Source organism: Chiloscyllium punctatum, chromosome 17 (genome assembly GCF_047496795.1).
Source record: "Chiloscyllium punctatum isolate Juve2018m chromosome 17, sChiPun1.3, whole genome shotgun sequence".
Lineage (NCBI taxonomy): Eukaryota > Metazoa > Chordata > Chondrichthyes > Orectolobiformes > Hemiscylliidae > Chiloscyllium > Chiloscyllium punctatum.
Genome location: NC_092755.1, coordinates 59,334,694 through 59,353,535, shown reverse-complemented (window position 1 = coordinate 59,353,535; position 18,842 = coordinate 59,334,694). Strand labels below are relative to the sequence as shown.

The following is an 18,842-nucleotide window of genomic DNA, read 5'->3' as shown; positions in this document are numbered from 1 at the left end:
AAGATTTGATTCTACATTATACGTTACTGGATGGTTGTTATTCCTCTTTGGATTGAGGTTAATGCTGATCCTGATCCAAAATTTCTAGTGGAACGTTTGGTGGATTAAATCAATCAAGGATTTAATCCCAGAAATTACCACATTGCCAAATATAACGTATACACCATGGAAAAAAGAAGACTTATTTAGTTTATACTTTTGCTTTGAACATCAGGCTTCAGAATTCTCAGTTAGCCAAGCAAAGATTTAATATCTGTCTCCACCACAAGATCTTGTTTTATTGGCATGGGGCAGCAGTTTACTAGAGTATTGTAAACCTTGCTTCTTTTTCCCGTCTTCTACACAACAACCATAGATCCAAAGTTTCAGTAAGCATTCCTTCTTCATTCATTGGTCAGCCTTGGCTTTGTGATAAGAACTATCTTTTCCTCAAATGTTCAAACCACATTTACAATAAAAATTGAGCTCTTTAATAATCTGGGCTAATGTATTCAATACAATTCCAGTCACAGACTCTTCATACATTTGAATGGGACAAAATATTGAGTAAAACATGAATTTAAATAAGGCAATGTGCTTTACTTTAATAACTTTAGTATTTTGTCTGCCCGCAGTTTGGCAAAAATTTAACTCTACTGAATTACAAATACATCATTTCCTGTCTATACACAAGGCTTTCTTTCAGTCAGTTTTTAACTTGTCTTGCTCATCGTGATGTCTAATTCTTGAATTCAGATAGTCTGTTATTAAGTCTGAGTTCTGATACATCAACACACCCGTTAGCGTTAGCCCGATTCCAGCGTAGCTTAACGCAGTCATCTCGCTGCCAAAGAGGACTTGTGAAATGACAAGGTTTCCGACCATGTTGAGGTTGCCCAGAACATGTAGAGTGACAGCAGAGGTAAGTGTGGTGACACAAAAGCTTGCCAGGTTGTACAGGACTGAGCCTAGGCAGCTAAGAAGTATGAATATCCAAAGTTTGTTGTCGTACTTGGCCGATGATTCCCATTCATTGCCACCCTCCAGCAGTAAAGCAGCTGAAATAAGGATGCAGAAACTTGGGATGGACATCAAATAGAGCAGGATGACAGAGTTGATCTTTTCTTCCTGAAGCAGAATACCTGGAAAACATAGAAAATCATGAATGTTGCAATACAGGACTCAATGTGTAATATACAATTTTACATTAAACACCAACAAAACATTACTAATGGAGACAAAGGGGGAGCTTGAGGCAGAGGCACTGAGGAAGTGGACAAAGGACAGAATCTGAGGCAGAAGCAAAAAAAAGGGAAGTGAAAAGTTCAGTGAGTGCTGAAAAAAGAGATACTTAGAACTGACATTTCCAGCATTTTTAATGGCAAATGTAAGCCTACACTTTGGAATCTATTTCAATTTTCAAATGAACCTGAGCAGTTTCCAAAGTGTGTCTTTCAAAGATCAAGGAATTCCTCATTAAAAAGTTTCTTTGAATCACCAGTCACTGCATCTAAGCTGTACGGTGTTTCCATAGCAATGACTCAGCACAGCAAAAGTTATGTTTCCCTCAAGGCACATAAAATGTAAGTGTGGAAAAATATATGCTGACTATACCCAAGTTAAGAAATGTTTTATTCAATTCAGTAACCATGAAACCAAACTGTGTGGGAGGTGCTGTGGGTGAGATCCTTCCTGAACATCAGGACTGTAACTTCATACATAACATCTGCTTTCACTAGCTGTTGATTTGCCAGTAATGGTAACAAGTTCCTTCCTGAATAATATTCAATGATAAAAGTGACTCACTAAATTTAAAAGCAAACATATTTCTCATGTGTCAGTGTTGATTGTGAAATATAACTGCAATAGGACTTTGTTTGCTACAAGCAATTTTCACAGTCAAGTCAATTAATTAAATCGTAACAATAATAAGCCCCATGCAAATAAGCAGAGCTGTTGTGTAAACAGGGATGGGACATGGATTATTGAAGACAAACCACCTGATGAGAACAACGATTGTCAACGGCAAAGTTTATGATTCCCAATTAATATTACTTTGTTTTGATAAGTTTCAAACTATCCTTATCCAAGAATGGGAGATTGTGAGCAGAGGTGGAGTGGGTGAGAACGTCCCTCAGAACACTGAGCCGGTCAACTTGACAAGGGGTGTCAACCAAGTCATGTTTCTTCGAGCCAGGGCTGCTCATACCCAAAGGGAAGACAACAGCACCACCACAATGCAACAACAGCCAACAAGAGAGTCATAGAGATGCACAGCCCAGAAACAGACCCTTTGGTTCAACTTGTCCATGCCAACCAGATATCCTAAACTAATCGAGTCCCATTTGCCAGTATTTGGCCCATATCCCTCTTCAAAAAACTCAAGTTACTGAGACAAGATTTCCCTCCCAATAAGCCATGCTAACTATTCCTAATCAGTCCTTGCCTTTCCAAATATATGTAAATCCTGTTTCTCGGGATTCCCTCCAACAACATGCCCAACACCGATGTCAAGCTCACTGGTTTATAGTTCCCTGGCTTTTCCTTACCACCTTTCTTACATAGTGGCACCACGTTAACCAACCTCTAGTCTTCCAGGACCTGAGACTATCGATGATACAAATATCTCAGGAAGGGCCCCAGCAATCACTTCTGTAGCTACCCACAGAGTTCTGGGCCACACCTGATCATGTCCTGGGAATTTATCCACCTTTATGCATTTCAAGACATCCAGAACCTCCTCCTTTATAATATGGACATTTTTAAGATGTCACCATCAATTCCCTCACATTCTATATCTTCCATATCCTTCTCCACAGTAAACACCGATGCAAAAAACTCGTTTGGTATCTCCCCCATCTTCTGTGGCTCCACACAGATGCTGCCTTGCTGATCTTTGAAGTGCCCTATTCTCTCCCCACTTACCATTTTGTCCTTAAATCTATTTATAAAATCCCTTTGAATTCTCCTTAACCCTATTTGCCAAAGCTATCTCATGTCCCCTTTTTGCCCTCCTGATTTCTCTCTTCAGTATTTTCCTACTGCCTTTATATTCTTTTAAGGATCCACTCAGTCTCTGCTGTCTATATATGACATTTGCTTCCTTCTTTTTCTTGACCAAAACCTCAATTTCTCTAGTCATCCAGAATTCCCTACACCTACTAGCCTTGCCTTTCACCCTAACAGGAACATACTGTCTCTGGACTCTTGTTCTCTCATTTTTGAAGGTTTCCCATTTTCTAGTTGTCCCTTTACCTGCAAACATCCACCCCAATCAACCTTTGAAAATCCTTGCCTCATACCATCAAAACTGGCCTCCCACCAATTTAGAACTTTAACTTTTGGATCTGGTCTAACCTTTTCCATCAGTACTTTCCAACTAATAGAATTATGGTTGCTGGCCCCAACGTACTCCCCCATTGACATCGCTGTCACTTGCCCTGCCTTATTTCAGACTAATCCTTTTCTTCACTATTACCCTAGGTCCCACCTCCCCCTCCCCTTACCAGTTTAAATGCTTCTGAGCAGCTCTCACAAATCTCCCTGCCAGTCCCATTCCAATTCATGTACAATCCTTTCTTCTACCCCAGAAGAGATTCCAATGATCCAAAAATGTGAACATTTCTCCCCTGCACCAACTCCTCAGCCACACATTCATCTTCTCTATCCTCCTATTCCTACCCTCAGTAGCTCACAGCACTGGCAGTAATCAGAGGACATCTTTTTAAATTCCTGCCTAACTTTCTAATTTCTCCCTTCAGAATCTCATCCTTTTCCCTTCCAATGTCTTTAATTCCAATGTGCATAATTCCAATGTGCTCTTCCCACTCGCCTTTGAGAATATTCTGCACTCTCTCAGAGACACCATTGTGATTTCTTGCTGTCGGCTACAAAACTGTCTGTCAGTGCCTCTTACTAGAATGTCCCCTATCATGAACGATCGCTTGGAACTTGACATAACCCTCATTACATTAGAGCCATTCTCGGTACCAGAAACTTGGCTATTCATGCTACATTCTCCTGAGAGTCTATTACCCCCTACGTTTTCCAAAACAACATACTTATTTGAGATGAGGATAGCCACAGGAGACTCCTGTGCTACCTGCCTCTCTCTCCTACCGTTCCTGGAGTTAACCCATCTACTTGACTGTATCCACAGTTTTTCTCCCCTCCTATAACTGCCACCATCACACCCCTAGCTCCTGTAAATTCCTCATTGCCTCCAACTGCTGCTCCAAACAATCCATGCGAGCTGATAGGACCTGCAACTAACGACACTGCCTGCAGACATAATCATCCACATCCAACAGGAACAGCACATCACTCCATTAAAGGGCATCTTTGCTCCTTAACAATCTATACACTCAGAAAATAGCACTGTCTTACAGTGTTCCAGGCTAACTTAGCACTACGTTTTATATTTTAAAAATTTAATCAAGAGTCAAATCTCAATAAAACATATAATCAAAAAAGAACCCACTGTACTCACTATTTACAGCAAGGATACACTTAAATACTATGTACTATTCTCTCGTGCTGTGAGCTCTCCCCCACAGGTTCCTCCAAGGTCAAGTGTGATTTTCGCTGTTTGTTAATTTTTCTTAGATGCACTGCAATGTCCAGAGATACTTGAACCCAAACAGCAAAGGCAGTAGATGTACAGATTCACTGCTGTGTCAGACAACAGTGTAGGTTTCTTTCTCACATCATGTGATCTCTCCCCCAAAGTTTCAAAACAATGTAACAGCTTATAAAACAGTAATTACTGCTTCTGAAATTCAAGGAAATTACCTTCAACACCTAAAATACCTCAAAAAAAGAAGCGACTCCTACAGCCACAACTTTTTCCCATCCTCTATCTTGGATTACCCAGAAATCAAGGAGATGTATCTGTAGAAGAACAGGAGCTTCCGGAAGTCTAGCAGACTATACCAAAAAAGGTTTCTGAGACGAGGAGACGATTGTCTTGGAATCACCATCTCGCTGAGAGACTGATCGTGACAACATAGACAATGAAAGGTTGTTTTCTTTTTCATGTTAACACATGACTGTTATACAGGCATTGCAGCTATCTGAATATTATATTTTGTTTTGGGCAGTCATGAAATAAGGGGTGGGGGAGGGGTGTTATATAAGTAGTTGGGTATGAGTTGCCCCTTTAAGAGAGTGAACCAGGTGACCCAGAGGCAAGAGCTGGGGAGTAAGTCTAAAAACTGACTGTGGAGCTGAGGACCCACAATAAAGTATCCCTGTTCAAGTTTATTGTCTGCCTGCGTTGTGTTCTATTTACATTTCTAGTGGATTATAAACATAATACTTCTTTAAATATCTTAAAATAGTGGTCATAGACAGGCATTAACCATTCCAGTCATTAAAATGGTCATATTTCACATTTGTGATGACTTGTGGAAAAGTGTGGGTTCATTTCTAATGTACTAATTCCACAAAGGTGAAGAAGCGAATGTAGAGAAAACATTGCGCTAGGACAGGAATGAATTAACCGTGTAGTATGGAGTACTTTAGTAGATTTCAAGCCAGTTAGGCTGATCAAAATCAAAGTTTATATGATTTTTTCTTTTGAGGAGAGAGTGTTTATCAACTTCCTCTGTCTTTTCTCCCTCCTTCCACATACAGTATTACAGGTATTTCCTATATATGTGTGTATGTAAGTAAAGTTGCTGTATTCCCACAAGATCACAGAGTGATTCTCTCACTAGAAAGAGAAAGAGAGAGAGTGAGACATTGGTGGTGAGTTTAATCTGATGATCACCACGCCTCACTCGAGGGGTGAGGTTGAGAAGGCACGATTTTCATGGTAATCTCAGCTAGTAGAGGATGTGCACAGACAATTAATAACCACTACCTGATTATTCCTAATCCACATGTGTGACTAACGAGACAGACACATGAAGAACTTCGATCAGGCGCAGGAAATAGAGGCACCAGACAGTATTTTTATTAATTGTCACTGCCATCAGGAGATATAGGAAGAAAGCTGAAAAAAAAAGTGTTCTGAAAGAGTGCTTGTTTGTTGTTGATGGGTGATTAGATGAGATTCAGCACACTAAATGACTAATATTTATTTCCTGACCAATATTTATTTATAAGAACATACAATTCGAATGAGTGTGCTCTAAATATACTCACTGAATATCAAATCTCTGCCAGAGGAAAGTGACCTTAGGTCATGTGATTACTTTGAATCACAGACTATGTATAGGTTGGTTAAAATTGCAGCAGTACAGATTCTAATGCATGGCATGAGTGAGTAGGAAAGAAACTATTTGCAACAATAATCACACACTCAGTTGCTATTCAGTTAGAGAGTTGTACAGCATGGAAATAGCCCACCAGGTATCCTAAATTAATCTAGTCCCATTTGCCAGCATTTAACCCATATCCCTCTAAACCCTTCTAAATATTTCCTATTCATATACCCATCCAGATGTCTTTTAAATTTTGTTATTTGCCAGTCTCCACCACTTCCTCTGGTAGCTCATTCCACACACAAACTACCCTCTGTGTGAAAAAGTTGCTCATTAGGTCCCTTTTAAACCTTTTCCCTTCTCACCTTAAAACAATGCTGTCTAGTTTCCCCTACCTTGGGAAAAGACCTTGCCTTTTCACCCTATCAATGCCCCTCATGATTTTATAAACCTCCATAAGGTCATTTTTCAGCGTCTGACATTCCAGGGAAATATGCCCCTGCCTATTTAGCCTCTCCCTACAGTTCAAACCCTCCAACCACAGTTACATCCCTGGAAATCTTTTCTGAACCCTTTCAAGTTTAACAATATCTTTCACATAGCAGTGATTCCAGAATTGAACTCAGTATTCCAAAAATGGCCTAACCAATGTCCTATACAGCTGGAACATGTCCTCCCAACTCGTAAACTCAATGCACTCGCCAATAAAGGAAAGCATACTAAATACCTTTGTCACTATTCTGTCTACCTGTGACTCCACATTCAAGGAACTACGAACCTGTATCCCAAGGTCTCTTTGTTCAGCAACACTCCCATGGCCCCAATCATTAAGTGTATAAGTCCTGCTATGATTTGCTTTCCAAAATGCTACAAGTCACATTTATCTAAATTAAACTCTACCTGCCAGTCCTTGGCCCATTGGCCCATCTGATTAAAGTTCTGTTCTACTCTGAGATAACCTTTTTCACTGTTTGCTACACCACCAATTTTGGTGTCAACTGCAAATTTACTAACCATTCCTCCTATGTTCACATCAAAATTATTTATATAAATGACAAAAAGCAGTGGACTCAGCACCAATCCTTGTGAGACACCACTGGCTGTCAATCAGAAAAACAACCTTCCACCATCTGTTATTGTGTTAGCTGCTGCAGCTTACTGAATTAAGATGGGAAATGTTGAACTAGGTAAACAGTAGTCAGCCTTCCAAGAACACAAGGTGACATTACAATAATGCTAGAAAATAACATTCAAAATATTTTGCTTTCCATTTAACAGTAATTATAGAGCCATAGAGATATACAGCATGGAAACAGACCCTTCAGTCCAACCTGTCCATGCCGACCAGATATTCCAACCCAATCTAGTCCCACCTGCCAGCACCTGGCCCATATCCCTCCAAACCCTTCCTATTCATATACCCATCCACAAATGCCTCTTAAATGTTGCAATTGTACCAGCCTCCACCACTTCCTCTGGCAGCTCATTCCATAGACGTACCACCCTCTGTGTGAAAAAGTTGCCCCGTAGTCTCTTTTATATTTTTCCCCTCTCACCCTAAACCTATGCCCTCTAGTTCTGGACTTCCCGACCCTAGGGAAAAGAATTTGCCTATTTACCTGTTGGGAAAACTAACTTAAAAGTTTAATGGGGACATTTATATTCATGTGTAAATAGCTCAGCAATTTTATTGCAAAGAAATATTACCCAAATCTGCAAATAACCCAAAATTGATAGATGATCCATACCACTCTGAAAAACTGACGCTTGCCAACAACCTCCCCACAAATTTCAAAGATTGCTGTATTACTGAACTGGCAAAACATATTGCATCAGCCACAGAATGTTAAGGGTCATGTTTGACTATCTAAGATTCCTGTTAACAATAGGATTTACATTACTGAAATGATACTCAACCAGAAAGAACAACTAAAAATTATGGATTGATGTTCCTACTGATAATAAAAAGGTATTCAAAGTGCAGACTTAAACCATACAGGACAGTTACACCCATTTTCTTCTACTGCCATGATGTTATCCAAATAACTGGAATTACTCCATCTTTCATTTTCTACTTTGGTCTTTTCTAAATAAGTTATACGTTGAATGTTTAATTCCTGCTCCTGATTTTTCTGTAGACATGTCTCAGTCAGTTTCCAACCTGATCATTTTGTATGAATCAACCATGTCAGACTTATGTGTCCAGGCTTTTGATGCAAAGCCAGTTTCTGACAGATGGAAAGATCTGATCCCATATCTAAATTAGAAATGAGAGAGAAGAAGATGGAAAGACAGGCTTTTCAAAGGTGAGGATATGATATGCTTAGTAAATCAAAGATAAGTTATATTAACTGAGTAAAAGTAATATTAAATGAAAGAAATAAGACAGAAAATGGAGAGAGGAAGAAGGGGAAGTATGTTTGGCTTTATGATTCTAATATTCAAATATTTAAAATACAATTTTATACATATATGCCTTTTATTTTGTAGCTCACAGTTAAAATGCCTTAACGAGAGCTACTTCAAACAATGAAGCAGTGTTATCGTGTTGCATTAATATTCATAACAGTATTACAGAATGTCAGACCCAGGGACATATTTAGCAGTATGACATTTAAAATAGACAAAGCAGGAAGGAAGCAATTAGATTAATAGTGTGCTTATTTTTAGCTGATGTTAAAAATTCACACAACTGAAAATTTGTGTGAAAGTATTAACAACTGTGAGTAGATATTACAAGAGCACTCAGCAGTCAATGAGAAGCAACGACTCCATGAATGGAGCATTAAAACACTGATATCCTCCATAACAAAATTCAAAAAGATGACCTTTTAAAATTACATGATGGGATTTTACAGTGGCAGTGACCCCATTTGGCCGCACAAAGGTCAGTTAACAACCAACCTCACAGAAGTCCCACTTTATTTTATGTTCATACCTGCTGTAGTTGGGGGCCTCTTTTTTTAAAAGAGCTGCCCCCAAGGAACTGCTGACCAATTCAAGGGACAGTGGTGAGGCTACTTTTAGAATACTGTGCTCAATTCTTGTCTCCCTGCTAGAGAAAAGATTATATTAAATTTGAAAGGGTTCAGAAAAGGTTTCCAAGGATGTCTTCAGGATTGCTAGGTTTGAGCAATAGGGGGAGGCTGAATAGGCTGGGGTGTTTTCCCTGGAGCCCCAGAGGTTGAGGGATGACATTTTAGAGGTTCATAAAATCATTAGGGGCCTGGATAGGGTACATAGACAAGGTCTTTTTCCCAGAGTAGGGGAATCCAAAACTAAACAGCATAGGTTAAAGGTGAGAAGGGAAAGATTTAAAAGGGACCGAAGGGGCAATATTTTCACACAGAGGGTGGTGTGTGTATGGAATGAGCTGCGAAAGGAGATGGATACAATTACAACACTTAAAAGGCAACTGGCTGGGTACATGAATAGGAAGGGTTTAGAGACATAAGGGCCAAAAGCTGGCAAATGGAACTAGATCATTTTAGGATATCTGGTCAGAATGGATAAGTTGGACTGATGGGACTGTTTCTGTGCTGTATAATTCAATGACTCTCCGACTTATTCAACCTGCAAACTACTGAGGTCTTTTTCACAACATACCTTCCTCTGCATTTTTGTCTCACCTGCAAATTTAGCTACAATGTTATTGCTCCACTCATCTAAGAATTTTATTTAAATTGTAAGATGTTGAGACACAAACACAAACCCTTGCAGGACTCTGCACATAACATCCTGCAAATCAGACAAGGACCCAATAATGCATACTCTTGGTTTTCCTGCCAACCAGCCAATCCTCTATCCATGCTAATATGTTAATCCCTACACTGTGAGCTCTTATTTTCTGCAGTAACCTTTTATGTGCCAACTTATCAAATGCCTTATGCAAATACAAATACTGTACATTACATCCTCCCCTTTATCCCTTTTATACAGTTTAATACTGCATCCCCTGGGAGATTTTCCTTTCACAAAACCTTGCTGCCTTTTCTTGATTAATTTGAGTGTTTTTAAGTATCCAATGATAACCTCTTTAATGGTCAATTCTGACACCTTTTCAATAACAAACTTCAAGTTAACTTACCTTTTACTTTTTTTTTGTTTGCCAATTCTCTTGTTACTTGAATAGAGGAATTATAGAGGTATCAACTCAACTTTAATTCATGAGGAAAGAAAACTGAATAATCAGCAATTTTTGTGTCAAGTTCTAATTGTCAACACTTACAAGTATGAAAGTCTAACCTAAATGATTTTAGTTAGGTGTCTAATAGCTTACTTCTTTATTAGGAGCAGAGGTTCTTCAATTGTTTCATTCATTTTTAAAACCTTCCTCATGCTGGATGATCATAGAATACATAATGCCTTGCTTTATGCTGGGGCTGAATATTCTTGACTTGTTGGCATCCTCCTGCACTAACTCTGTTTGAGAGTTTCCATCATGCTCTTTGGTGGCATGAATCTGGAATCTTTGCCTGAATCAAACATAACAACCGGCCGAGAGAGAATGCTAAGTACAATACTGCATTCTCTAGGAGATTGTATGCAGCCAACATGCCTCTTCCATGGCAGCTGTGTCCCCCACTCTGAGTTCTCAACCTGGCCAAAGACTAGATAGGCAAAACTCACTTTCTTTTGAGTTATCTTTCCAACAAAGGGGAGTGAGGGGGCTTTAAAATCATCTTTCTGAAGCGGAGATCATTTCCACAACAGCATGGGTGATTTTTCAGCCTTTGCAGACAACCAGCAAGTCTATCGTATACATGAAAATGACATGGTACTATGATAGCACCTCACACACTCAATGTTGGAAATGTTCAGGATTGCACACATTTTCAGGGTTTTCAGGGATGCTATTTTTCATTTATCAGTTGCTTCTATTTCTATTAGCCTCATGAACATCTATTTCTAGTAAAAAATACATACAAATAGCCTCATAAAAAATACATTTGCTAAGGAAAAAAAAACAACGGGCAGGATTTTCCCAGACCTGAAGTAGTTTGATAATGATAAGAAAGTTGGGAAAATAAGAGGAGAATGAAAATAGTCAGACTCGTTACGTTTAGAAATTGTTTCCAAATTTTCCTCTTCACCTTTGAATGGTAACTTCAGAATCCCCTATTATGCAGTAACTATCTTATTTCCATGTATTTGCATTTCATTAATGATCTAACTCATCTGATTTTTACGGCACTTCTAATTCTCCACTCCTCCCTGAAAACTTAGACAGCTTAAATTCCCAACAAAAAAAATCATAGCAGATATAATATCTGCAGGTCGCCAAATGCTGCTCCTGGCCATCACCCAATCTGTTTTCATCATAATGTCCCTGCATCTACCATAGTCATCATATTCCTTGACATCTTGCCCACAAAAGGGGCACAGCCAAACCACCAGTCTTAACACATTATCATGCCTGATCTCAGTTCAATTCAAACCCACTTCAGCCCTTCAGGTCTTTATTTTGGAGCTCAGGGACAACTATTGCTTGTATGCCTCAGTCAGGTCACTTTGTATGTAGGTACACACACATATCTGAACAGAATGCATCTTATGGCTCTTGGCTCACTTTCTTAGCACTCACTCATTTTGTGGTTACTTGGAGGCTTCCAGCCTATGCAGCATGCATTGCCTATATTAGCACAAAGAGTCTTCCTCAGTGCTCAGTTGCAGGCTGCCAGCCACTGCAGGTATGCACTTTGCAGAGGGAGAGGCATGCAACTTGTCACACTGAGGAGCACTGAACAGGAGGTGTACAAGTAGCTCTGGTGCATGCCCTCAATGTCAGAGCTACAGCATGTACCAGCAGTTTATGCAGCAAACACACTGAACATGATTTAAGAAAATAGCCATATCTGAAAGTCAAGGGGGAGTAATCCTTACTGGGGTTAAGGGAGATTACAGGTCATAAAGGGATCCAGTCACTGTTTGTTAAGGGGCTTATCCGATTCCAGTTCAAGTGGATGGTCATAATTGATCCTGCAAGTTAGTGTAACCAGTTCAGGGATTACAGTGATATTAGTCGGGATGGTGTGGAGACAGCAGTCTGGTGATGAGACAAAGTGGACAATGATTATTGAGTATGAAAATTCATATTACACCACATTTTCTGGATTGCCTTTATTCTGAGATTCAAATTATGTTGTGATAATAATACTTTAAGAGGTGTATTTTGTCCCTTTTTTTACATGAAGCAAGGTTGAAATAGAGGTGTCAAGTGGTCTGTTCCAAGCCAATAAAGTAAACAATTTGCGAGGCCTTGTCTTTTCTTAAGTTGGAACAATAGAACCAGCATGAGGTGGGGTCATACTCCTGCAGAACCATCATTTTAATTTAACTTTCAACAGCTGTTGGGGTTTGGAAGGGGATATGCATCTCTCAGCAAAATGCTTGTGTTCTCTCTCTCTCACTCAGAATTTTATACTGATGTTCTTTCACCTGGACTGGAGAATTGCACTTGAGACAATCTATTTGACTAAATTTGCCTTTGCCAATAGTGTGTTTATGGATGCTACTGTATTGGAACAGTTGCTGTTTAGTAATTAAATTGTCTACTAGAGTTAAACTATTCCAATTCTTCTTTCTTTTGTTTGTGTTTTAACTATAATTGTGAGAATAAAGTGTGCTTTGCTTCAATCAAATTACAACCAAACACAACGCCTTACACTTGCCTTTAAAAATAAGAAAATGTTGGGGTCTATGCTGTCTTCTTAGTATATTTTGAGGTGGTTTGATTTGGCACGTAACAATACCTTCAAAGTAAAAATTCCATGTTTGTCAAACATAATTTCCCTTTCATACATCTGTTAATTCTGTCTAATTTTAATATTATTTTCTAAGTGTCTAGTGAGCATATCCTTCATAACATTCCTGCTACTAATGTCAAATTAACAGGTCTGTAGTTCTCCATTCTTCCTATTCCATCCTTCGTAAATAGTGTAGTTACATTTATATTTTCCAGTATAGAGGAACAATTCCAGAAAATATAGATTTTTAAAAAGATAACTGCCAATACATTAATTATCTCTATAGCCACCTATTTTAACAGTCTAAAATATAATTCATCTGGTCCAGTGGGGTTACAGAATCAAAGAATTAGTATGGTGCAGCAGTGAATATTTCATTTAGTGCCATTTCCTGGTTTTCTCCCTCTAAACTTGTACATTAGCTCCCAGGCAGGAAACAGTGAGCAGGGATAAGGTGTTCTTTCTCAGGTTGGCCTGAGGGGTTACCAGTGGGGTTACAAAAGGATTAGTGCTGAGACCACAACTGTTTACAATATATATTAATGACTTGGAGGAAGCAAGTGAATGTACAGTAGCCAAATGTTCAGATGACATAAAAATAGTAGAAAGGCAGAATGTGAGAGGGACAGAAACAGAATACAGAGAAAGGAAAGAAGGGTTCAGAAAAGATTTACAAAGATGTTGCCAGGGTTGGAGGATTTGAGCTATAGGGAGAGGCTGAACAGGCTGGGGCTGTTTCCCTGGAGCGTCGGAGGCTAAGGGGTGACCTTATAGAGGTTTACAAAATTATGAGGGACATGGATAGGATAAATCGACAAAGTCTTTGCCCTGGGGTCGGGGAGTCCAGAACTAGAGGGCATAGGTTTGGGGTGAGAGGGGAAAGATAGAAAAGAGACCTAAGGGACAACCTTTTCGCAAAGAGGATGGTACGTATATGGAATGAGCTGCCAGAGGAAGTGGTGGAGGCTGGTACAATTGCAACATTTAAAAGGCATTTGGGTGGGTATATGAATAGGAAGGGTTTCGAAGGATATGGGCTGGGTGCTGGCAGGTGGAACTAGATTGGGTTGGGATATCTGGTCGGTATGGATGGGTTGGACCGAAGGGTCTGTTTCTATGCTGTATATCTCTATGACTCGATAAGTGAGCAAAACGTTGATAAATCGAGTACAATGTGGGAAAATGTGAAGTTGTTCATTCTGGAACAGAGAACAAAAGAACAAACTATTATTTAAATGTAGAAAATTCCAAGAAGTTTTAACACACCTGGAGTTTGGAAATATTTGAACATAAAACACAGAAAGCTCGCATACAGGTGCAGCAAGACATCAGGAGGGTTAATGCAATGTTGACTCTTATACTCCAACCATCTTGAAATAAGAGCAGGGAAGTCTAACTGCAACTGTCAAGGTGCTGGTAAGATCACCTTTATTGCATTCTGAGCAGTGTTGGATGTATATTTAGGGGGAGATATTTTATTGAAGGCAGTTCAAAGAAGGTTCACTCAGATGTTCTCTGGTATGGATTGTCCTATTAGCAAGGGCTAAACAAGTTGAGACTGTACTAGTGGAATGAGAGATGATCTCATTGAAAAACATACAGGATTCGTAAGGGGCTTGGCAGGGTAAATTCTAAATCCCCTCATAGGACAGTCAAGGTACAGAGGAACAGTGTCAGAATAAAGGGGTACTAATTTAAGATTGAGATGAGGAGACATTCTTTTTCCCCCTCAGAAGGCTGAGAATCTTTGGAAGTCCTTGCCATGCAGAACATTGGCTTGTACCTTGTATAGATTTAAAGCTGCGATTGATAGATCCTTGATCGGTAGGAGAATCAAGGGTTATGGGGAAAGGACAGATTTAAGGAATAGTGTATTATCCATGATCTTATTAAATGGCAGAGCAGATTTGAAGGAGGTGAACAGCCTACTCCTGTTCCTATTTCTTATGATCTTATTAGGCATTTTAAATTATTCTTCTAATATCCTTCTAATGCTCAAATCAACCTATCTCCAATACAGTCTCAAGCAGAGCATTCCAGACTCTAATCTGGAATGCTCTACTACATTAAAAAAAATTTACTTTAAATCAATTTGCTTTCTTACAAATTATTTTAAATCTGTGCTCATTCATTCTCAATATTTACATCAGTGGGAACACTTCACCTGATTTACTTTGTCCAGACCTTTCATAATTTTGAGTACAAGGACACCCAGCTCCTTTCGAACATCAACTCTTCCCAGCCTCTTACAATTTAAGAAATATTGTGCCTTTCCATTTTTTCTACCAACAAATAACTTCACATGTATTCACATATATTTCACTTGTCATGTTGTTGCAAATTCACTTCGTATATCCCAGACCACACCTTACATCTTCTTCACAACTTACTTTCCTAACTAATTTTGGTTCATCAGCAAAGTATTACAATTGGTATCAGATCTTCTCTAAATTCTTTTCTTTGCCAAGGTAAACAGCTTCAACATCTCCAATCTATCTTCATTGCTGAAATTCCAAATCCCTGGAACCATTCTTGCTAACCTTTCCTACACTCTCACCAATGCCCTCACATCCTTCCTAAAAGTAATGCCCAGAAATGGACACAACATTAGACGCTCAGCTTTATTTTCCCTGACTGAGCTGACAAAGAAGTTTTCTCAGGCACTCCAGAGGAAAGTCAAGAGTCAACCAGGTTTGACATATCACCTTAGTCCTGACTAGGTAAGGTGGTGGTGGTGGTGGTGGTAGGTATTGATGAAACAGTTAAGATTTTATAATAATTTGCAAGTTTCATGATTTGGTGAATTTTTTTTTAGAAAATTGAATTCAATTCCTCCAGCTACCATAGTGGCACATGCACTGCACCTATTATTGTCTCTGTATTCTCACATATAAAATAAAGTGTTATATAAACAAGTGAATGACTTCAATAATGTAAATACCTCAGTGGTTATGATATTGCACAAGCATGGAGACTGAATTCATAATTGTAAACTAGTGGAAAATAATTCTTGATCATCTTTTTCTTGTAAAATGATGATAAAATGCCTGGAAGAATCATCTGGATTGACAAATTGAGATACAGGCTTTAAGCACGTTCAAAACAAAGATGGATACCTGGTTGATGATTTGCAGCACTAAAAGGAGGAGGTTCACAGCTGACTGCCCATTTTTCACCCTTGACTTGCGAACTTGCATCATTCCTGGCTGTGAATCAGGAGACTATTATTCTGCAACCATGGTGTCACAATTGGATTTGCACTTGTGCTTTATGTAACCATCTACACCTCAGAGTATTTGTTAAGTGATATTGTCTGAGCCATATATTATCATTAACATTCTGGTGGAGATTAAGAAAATGTTAATCTGGAGAGTGGAGCAGGAGTGTAATCTCACTCAAATTCATGATGCATCCTACCTCAATAGACTTCTATCAAGACAGGCTTGTGATAATTTTCTCTTTTCATCACAAAGCAAAACTCTTTTTGCCCATCTTCATGATTATGCACCCACCCACCTATCCAACATCCCCATCCCCAACTGTCCACGGTACCGTTAGTAAATCAGAGAAGAACAAGCCGACTCACTTTGTTGGATAGACTTCACTCCTCTCAACATAGTTGCCGCAAAAATGTAGAGGCATCCTTTGTGATCAAACTGCACTTCACCCATGAGACTGAATGATGCTCCCAGGCAGATGGGCATCATGGCAGTGTACTTGAGGATGTGATGGTCCTTACCCAGAAAGAGCTTTGATATGGCTATAGTAAATAGAGGAGTAGTGGTGGAGATCACTTGTGCAAAGGAGAGCTGCACGCAATTCAGTCCCATGTTGCCAAAGCCGATGGTGGCACAGAAGGTCAAGCTGAGCAGGAACACCTTGAATTTAGCAGCAGCAGGTAACCCGGTGACTTCTTTAATCTCCAGGTTGACGAATCCCATCCGGATCAAAGCGTAGTCGATAACAATGGCTGTCAGCATGTGAAGCGCCGATAGCAGGAGGGGGTACCGGAAATTGTAGACGGCGAAGATGCATTTGTTGAGGCTGGTTATGGTGGTGCCGGTGGCGAGAAGGACAGCCACTGCCGCCAGAGTGTGCAGCATCCGCCGCTTCTTGTGGGCCGGCCCGGCGGCTGGCTCGCATATTGGCGGAGCAAACTCCGGGAACACATCAGTAGTTGTCATGGTAACTCCATCGCCGGCTGAAAAAAGATAGTCTTTGGGTTACCCTTCTCCTCTCTGTGTCCTCTAACGCCCCTCGGCTGTGAAATTCCAGGCAGATCCTCGCAGCTCTCCCGCAATAACAAGTGTTCAATATTTCGACAGTCACCGCCCATTGAACATAACGTGTGTGTTAACCTTTCGATTAGTCTTTCCTTCTCCCTATAGGATGCTACCTCGGATCCCGCCTGGAGCAGCTGAAGTGAAGTGTAAAATAAGTGTGCAGAAACGCGGTTCCTGAACTCACCACGCCTCGCTGTTGTCTGATGAATCAGCCTCTGCCTTGTAACGTCTTACTAATGCCTTCCAGCTTCGCTCACTTCGGCCTCCAGCAAACTGCTCGCAGCCTCGGCTGCTCCAATGAATCAAGGCGCAGAAATCCGCAGGATCACACACCAGACGTCAGATTTCCAAATTTAGACTTTGATGAGCTTCTGGGCAGCTTCCAGTGTACGAAACAAAAACCCAAATCGGGTGCAGAAGGGTTTTTTATTTTCCTTTTCATGAATTGTGCAGAATTACAACACACATGTTGTTTTTGTTTGATGATGACGACAACCATCAGGCATTTAAATATATGACGGTGGGGTCCTGCAGTAATTCACACGCATTGCAAAGCGCTAGGTTTTTACTTACACTGAAGAAGCCGTATACATTTCACATGATATTTATAACACCATTTATATCCTTTTTACAAACGTTGCAACGCTTAATGTCGCCTATAAACAAAATCCATCAGAATTTTAAAAATGTTCATTAATTCTTGTGCAAAATTGAAAATTCTGAGGAAGGGTCATTGGACTCGAACAACGTTAATTCTGATTTTTCTTCACATATCTGCTAAACTTTTCCAGCAACTTCTATTTTTGTTCGTGAAAATTCTCGATGATGTCCTTATATTAAAAAAAAATCCGCATAAAACACATTAAATCGAACCTTCACTTTCTTGAAATAAAATTCACATGGTTAAGGTCACAATTTGCAGGTATTGAATTGTACGTGGAAATTTGCAGAGGACACAAATTTAGGCAGACACAGTTAATTATTCAGCTGGAGACAGAAAGTTGTAGAACGACATAGAGACCAAGCGAGTAGGTAAGTCTGAGGCAGATGTTCAATGTGGGAAGATGCGATTTTTTTGAGTCAGAGAACGATATATCAGAACACTTGTAAAAGATGAAAGACGAGGACTCACGCAGAATAGAAATGTAAAGATATCGAACATTTTATACACCCCAATTAGATGGGCTCTCAAGCTTTCCACGTGAATGGAACATAAATCAAGTTAATGCAGGCTAGGCAAATAAATTAACCCTTTAAGCACATGGATAATTCTAGTGAATCTACACTGCACCACGTCAAGTCCAAAATATTTGTTAAGAAATCTGCTTGACTCAACGAAATTTTTGATGTAGCTACCATTCCAGAATCCCACACACAACATTAATTTCAATATTGGAATTGAAAACACAAACACATCTGCTATGATCTCACTGCGTAGCCTTACTTCCTCATCTAACTTGTCTGTTTGAATGAATTTCTGATCATATCCACTGTCCCCAACACCACTCCCCCCCTCCCCCCCCCTCACCCCCCCCACCCGGACAGGTAATGTTTCATACTTTATGTCCATACTTTATTTCTTGCCTCATTATTATTCCTCCTTTGCCTTACACCACCATCCCCTTCGT

At 39.7% G+C, this 18,842-nt stretch overlaps 1 protein-coding gene across 2 annotated transcripts; it reads right to left on the bottom strand.

Annotated features, from left to right (window-relative positions):
• Window positions 1-447: 447 nt before the first annotated feature.
• Window positions 448-18,417, bottom strand: slc35e4 (solute carrier family 35 member E4). 2 transcript variants are annotated; one of them, XM_072587264.1, is made up of 3 exons: window positions 17,399-18,417; window positions 16,518-17,132; window positions 448-1,121 (listed from the first exon to the last, which is right to left on the bottom strand). In XM_072587264.1, the coding sequence occupies exons 2-3, from the start codon at window positions 17,113-17,115 to the stop codon at window positions 682-684; spliced, it is 1,038 nt and encodes a 345-aa protein (XP_072443365.1). In that variant the 5' UTR covers window positions 17,116-17,132; window positions 17,399-18,417; the 3' UTR covers window positions 448-681. The 2 variants fall into 2 exon arrangements, with proteins under 2 accessions (XP_072443365.1, XP_072443364.1); XM_072587263.1 differs by having other exon boundaries at window positions 16,518-18,417.
• Between the last annotated feature and the right edge of the window lie 425 nt (window positions 18,418-18,842).

Excerpts from the sequence above, each read along its gene's own strand:
- slc35e4 (XM_072587263.1), bottom strand. The coding sequence starts at position 17,115 with ATGACAACTACTGATGTGTTCCCGGAGTTTGCTCCGCCAATATGCGAG. Across the intron at positions 1,122-16,517 it reads AGTGAAGTCTATCCAACAAA|GTATTCTGCTTCAGGAAGAA; the intron begins GTGAGTCGGCTT and ends TATGTTTTCCAG.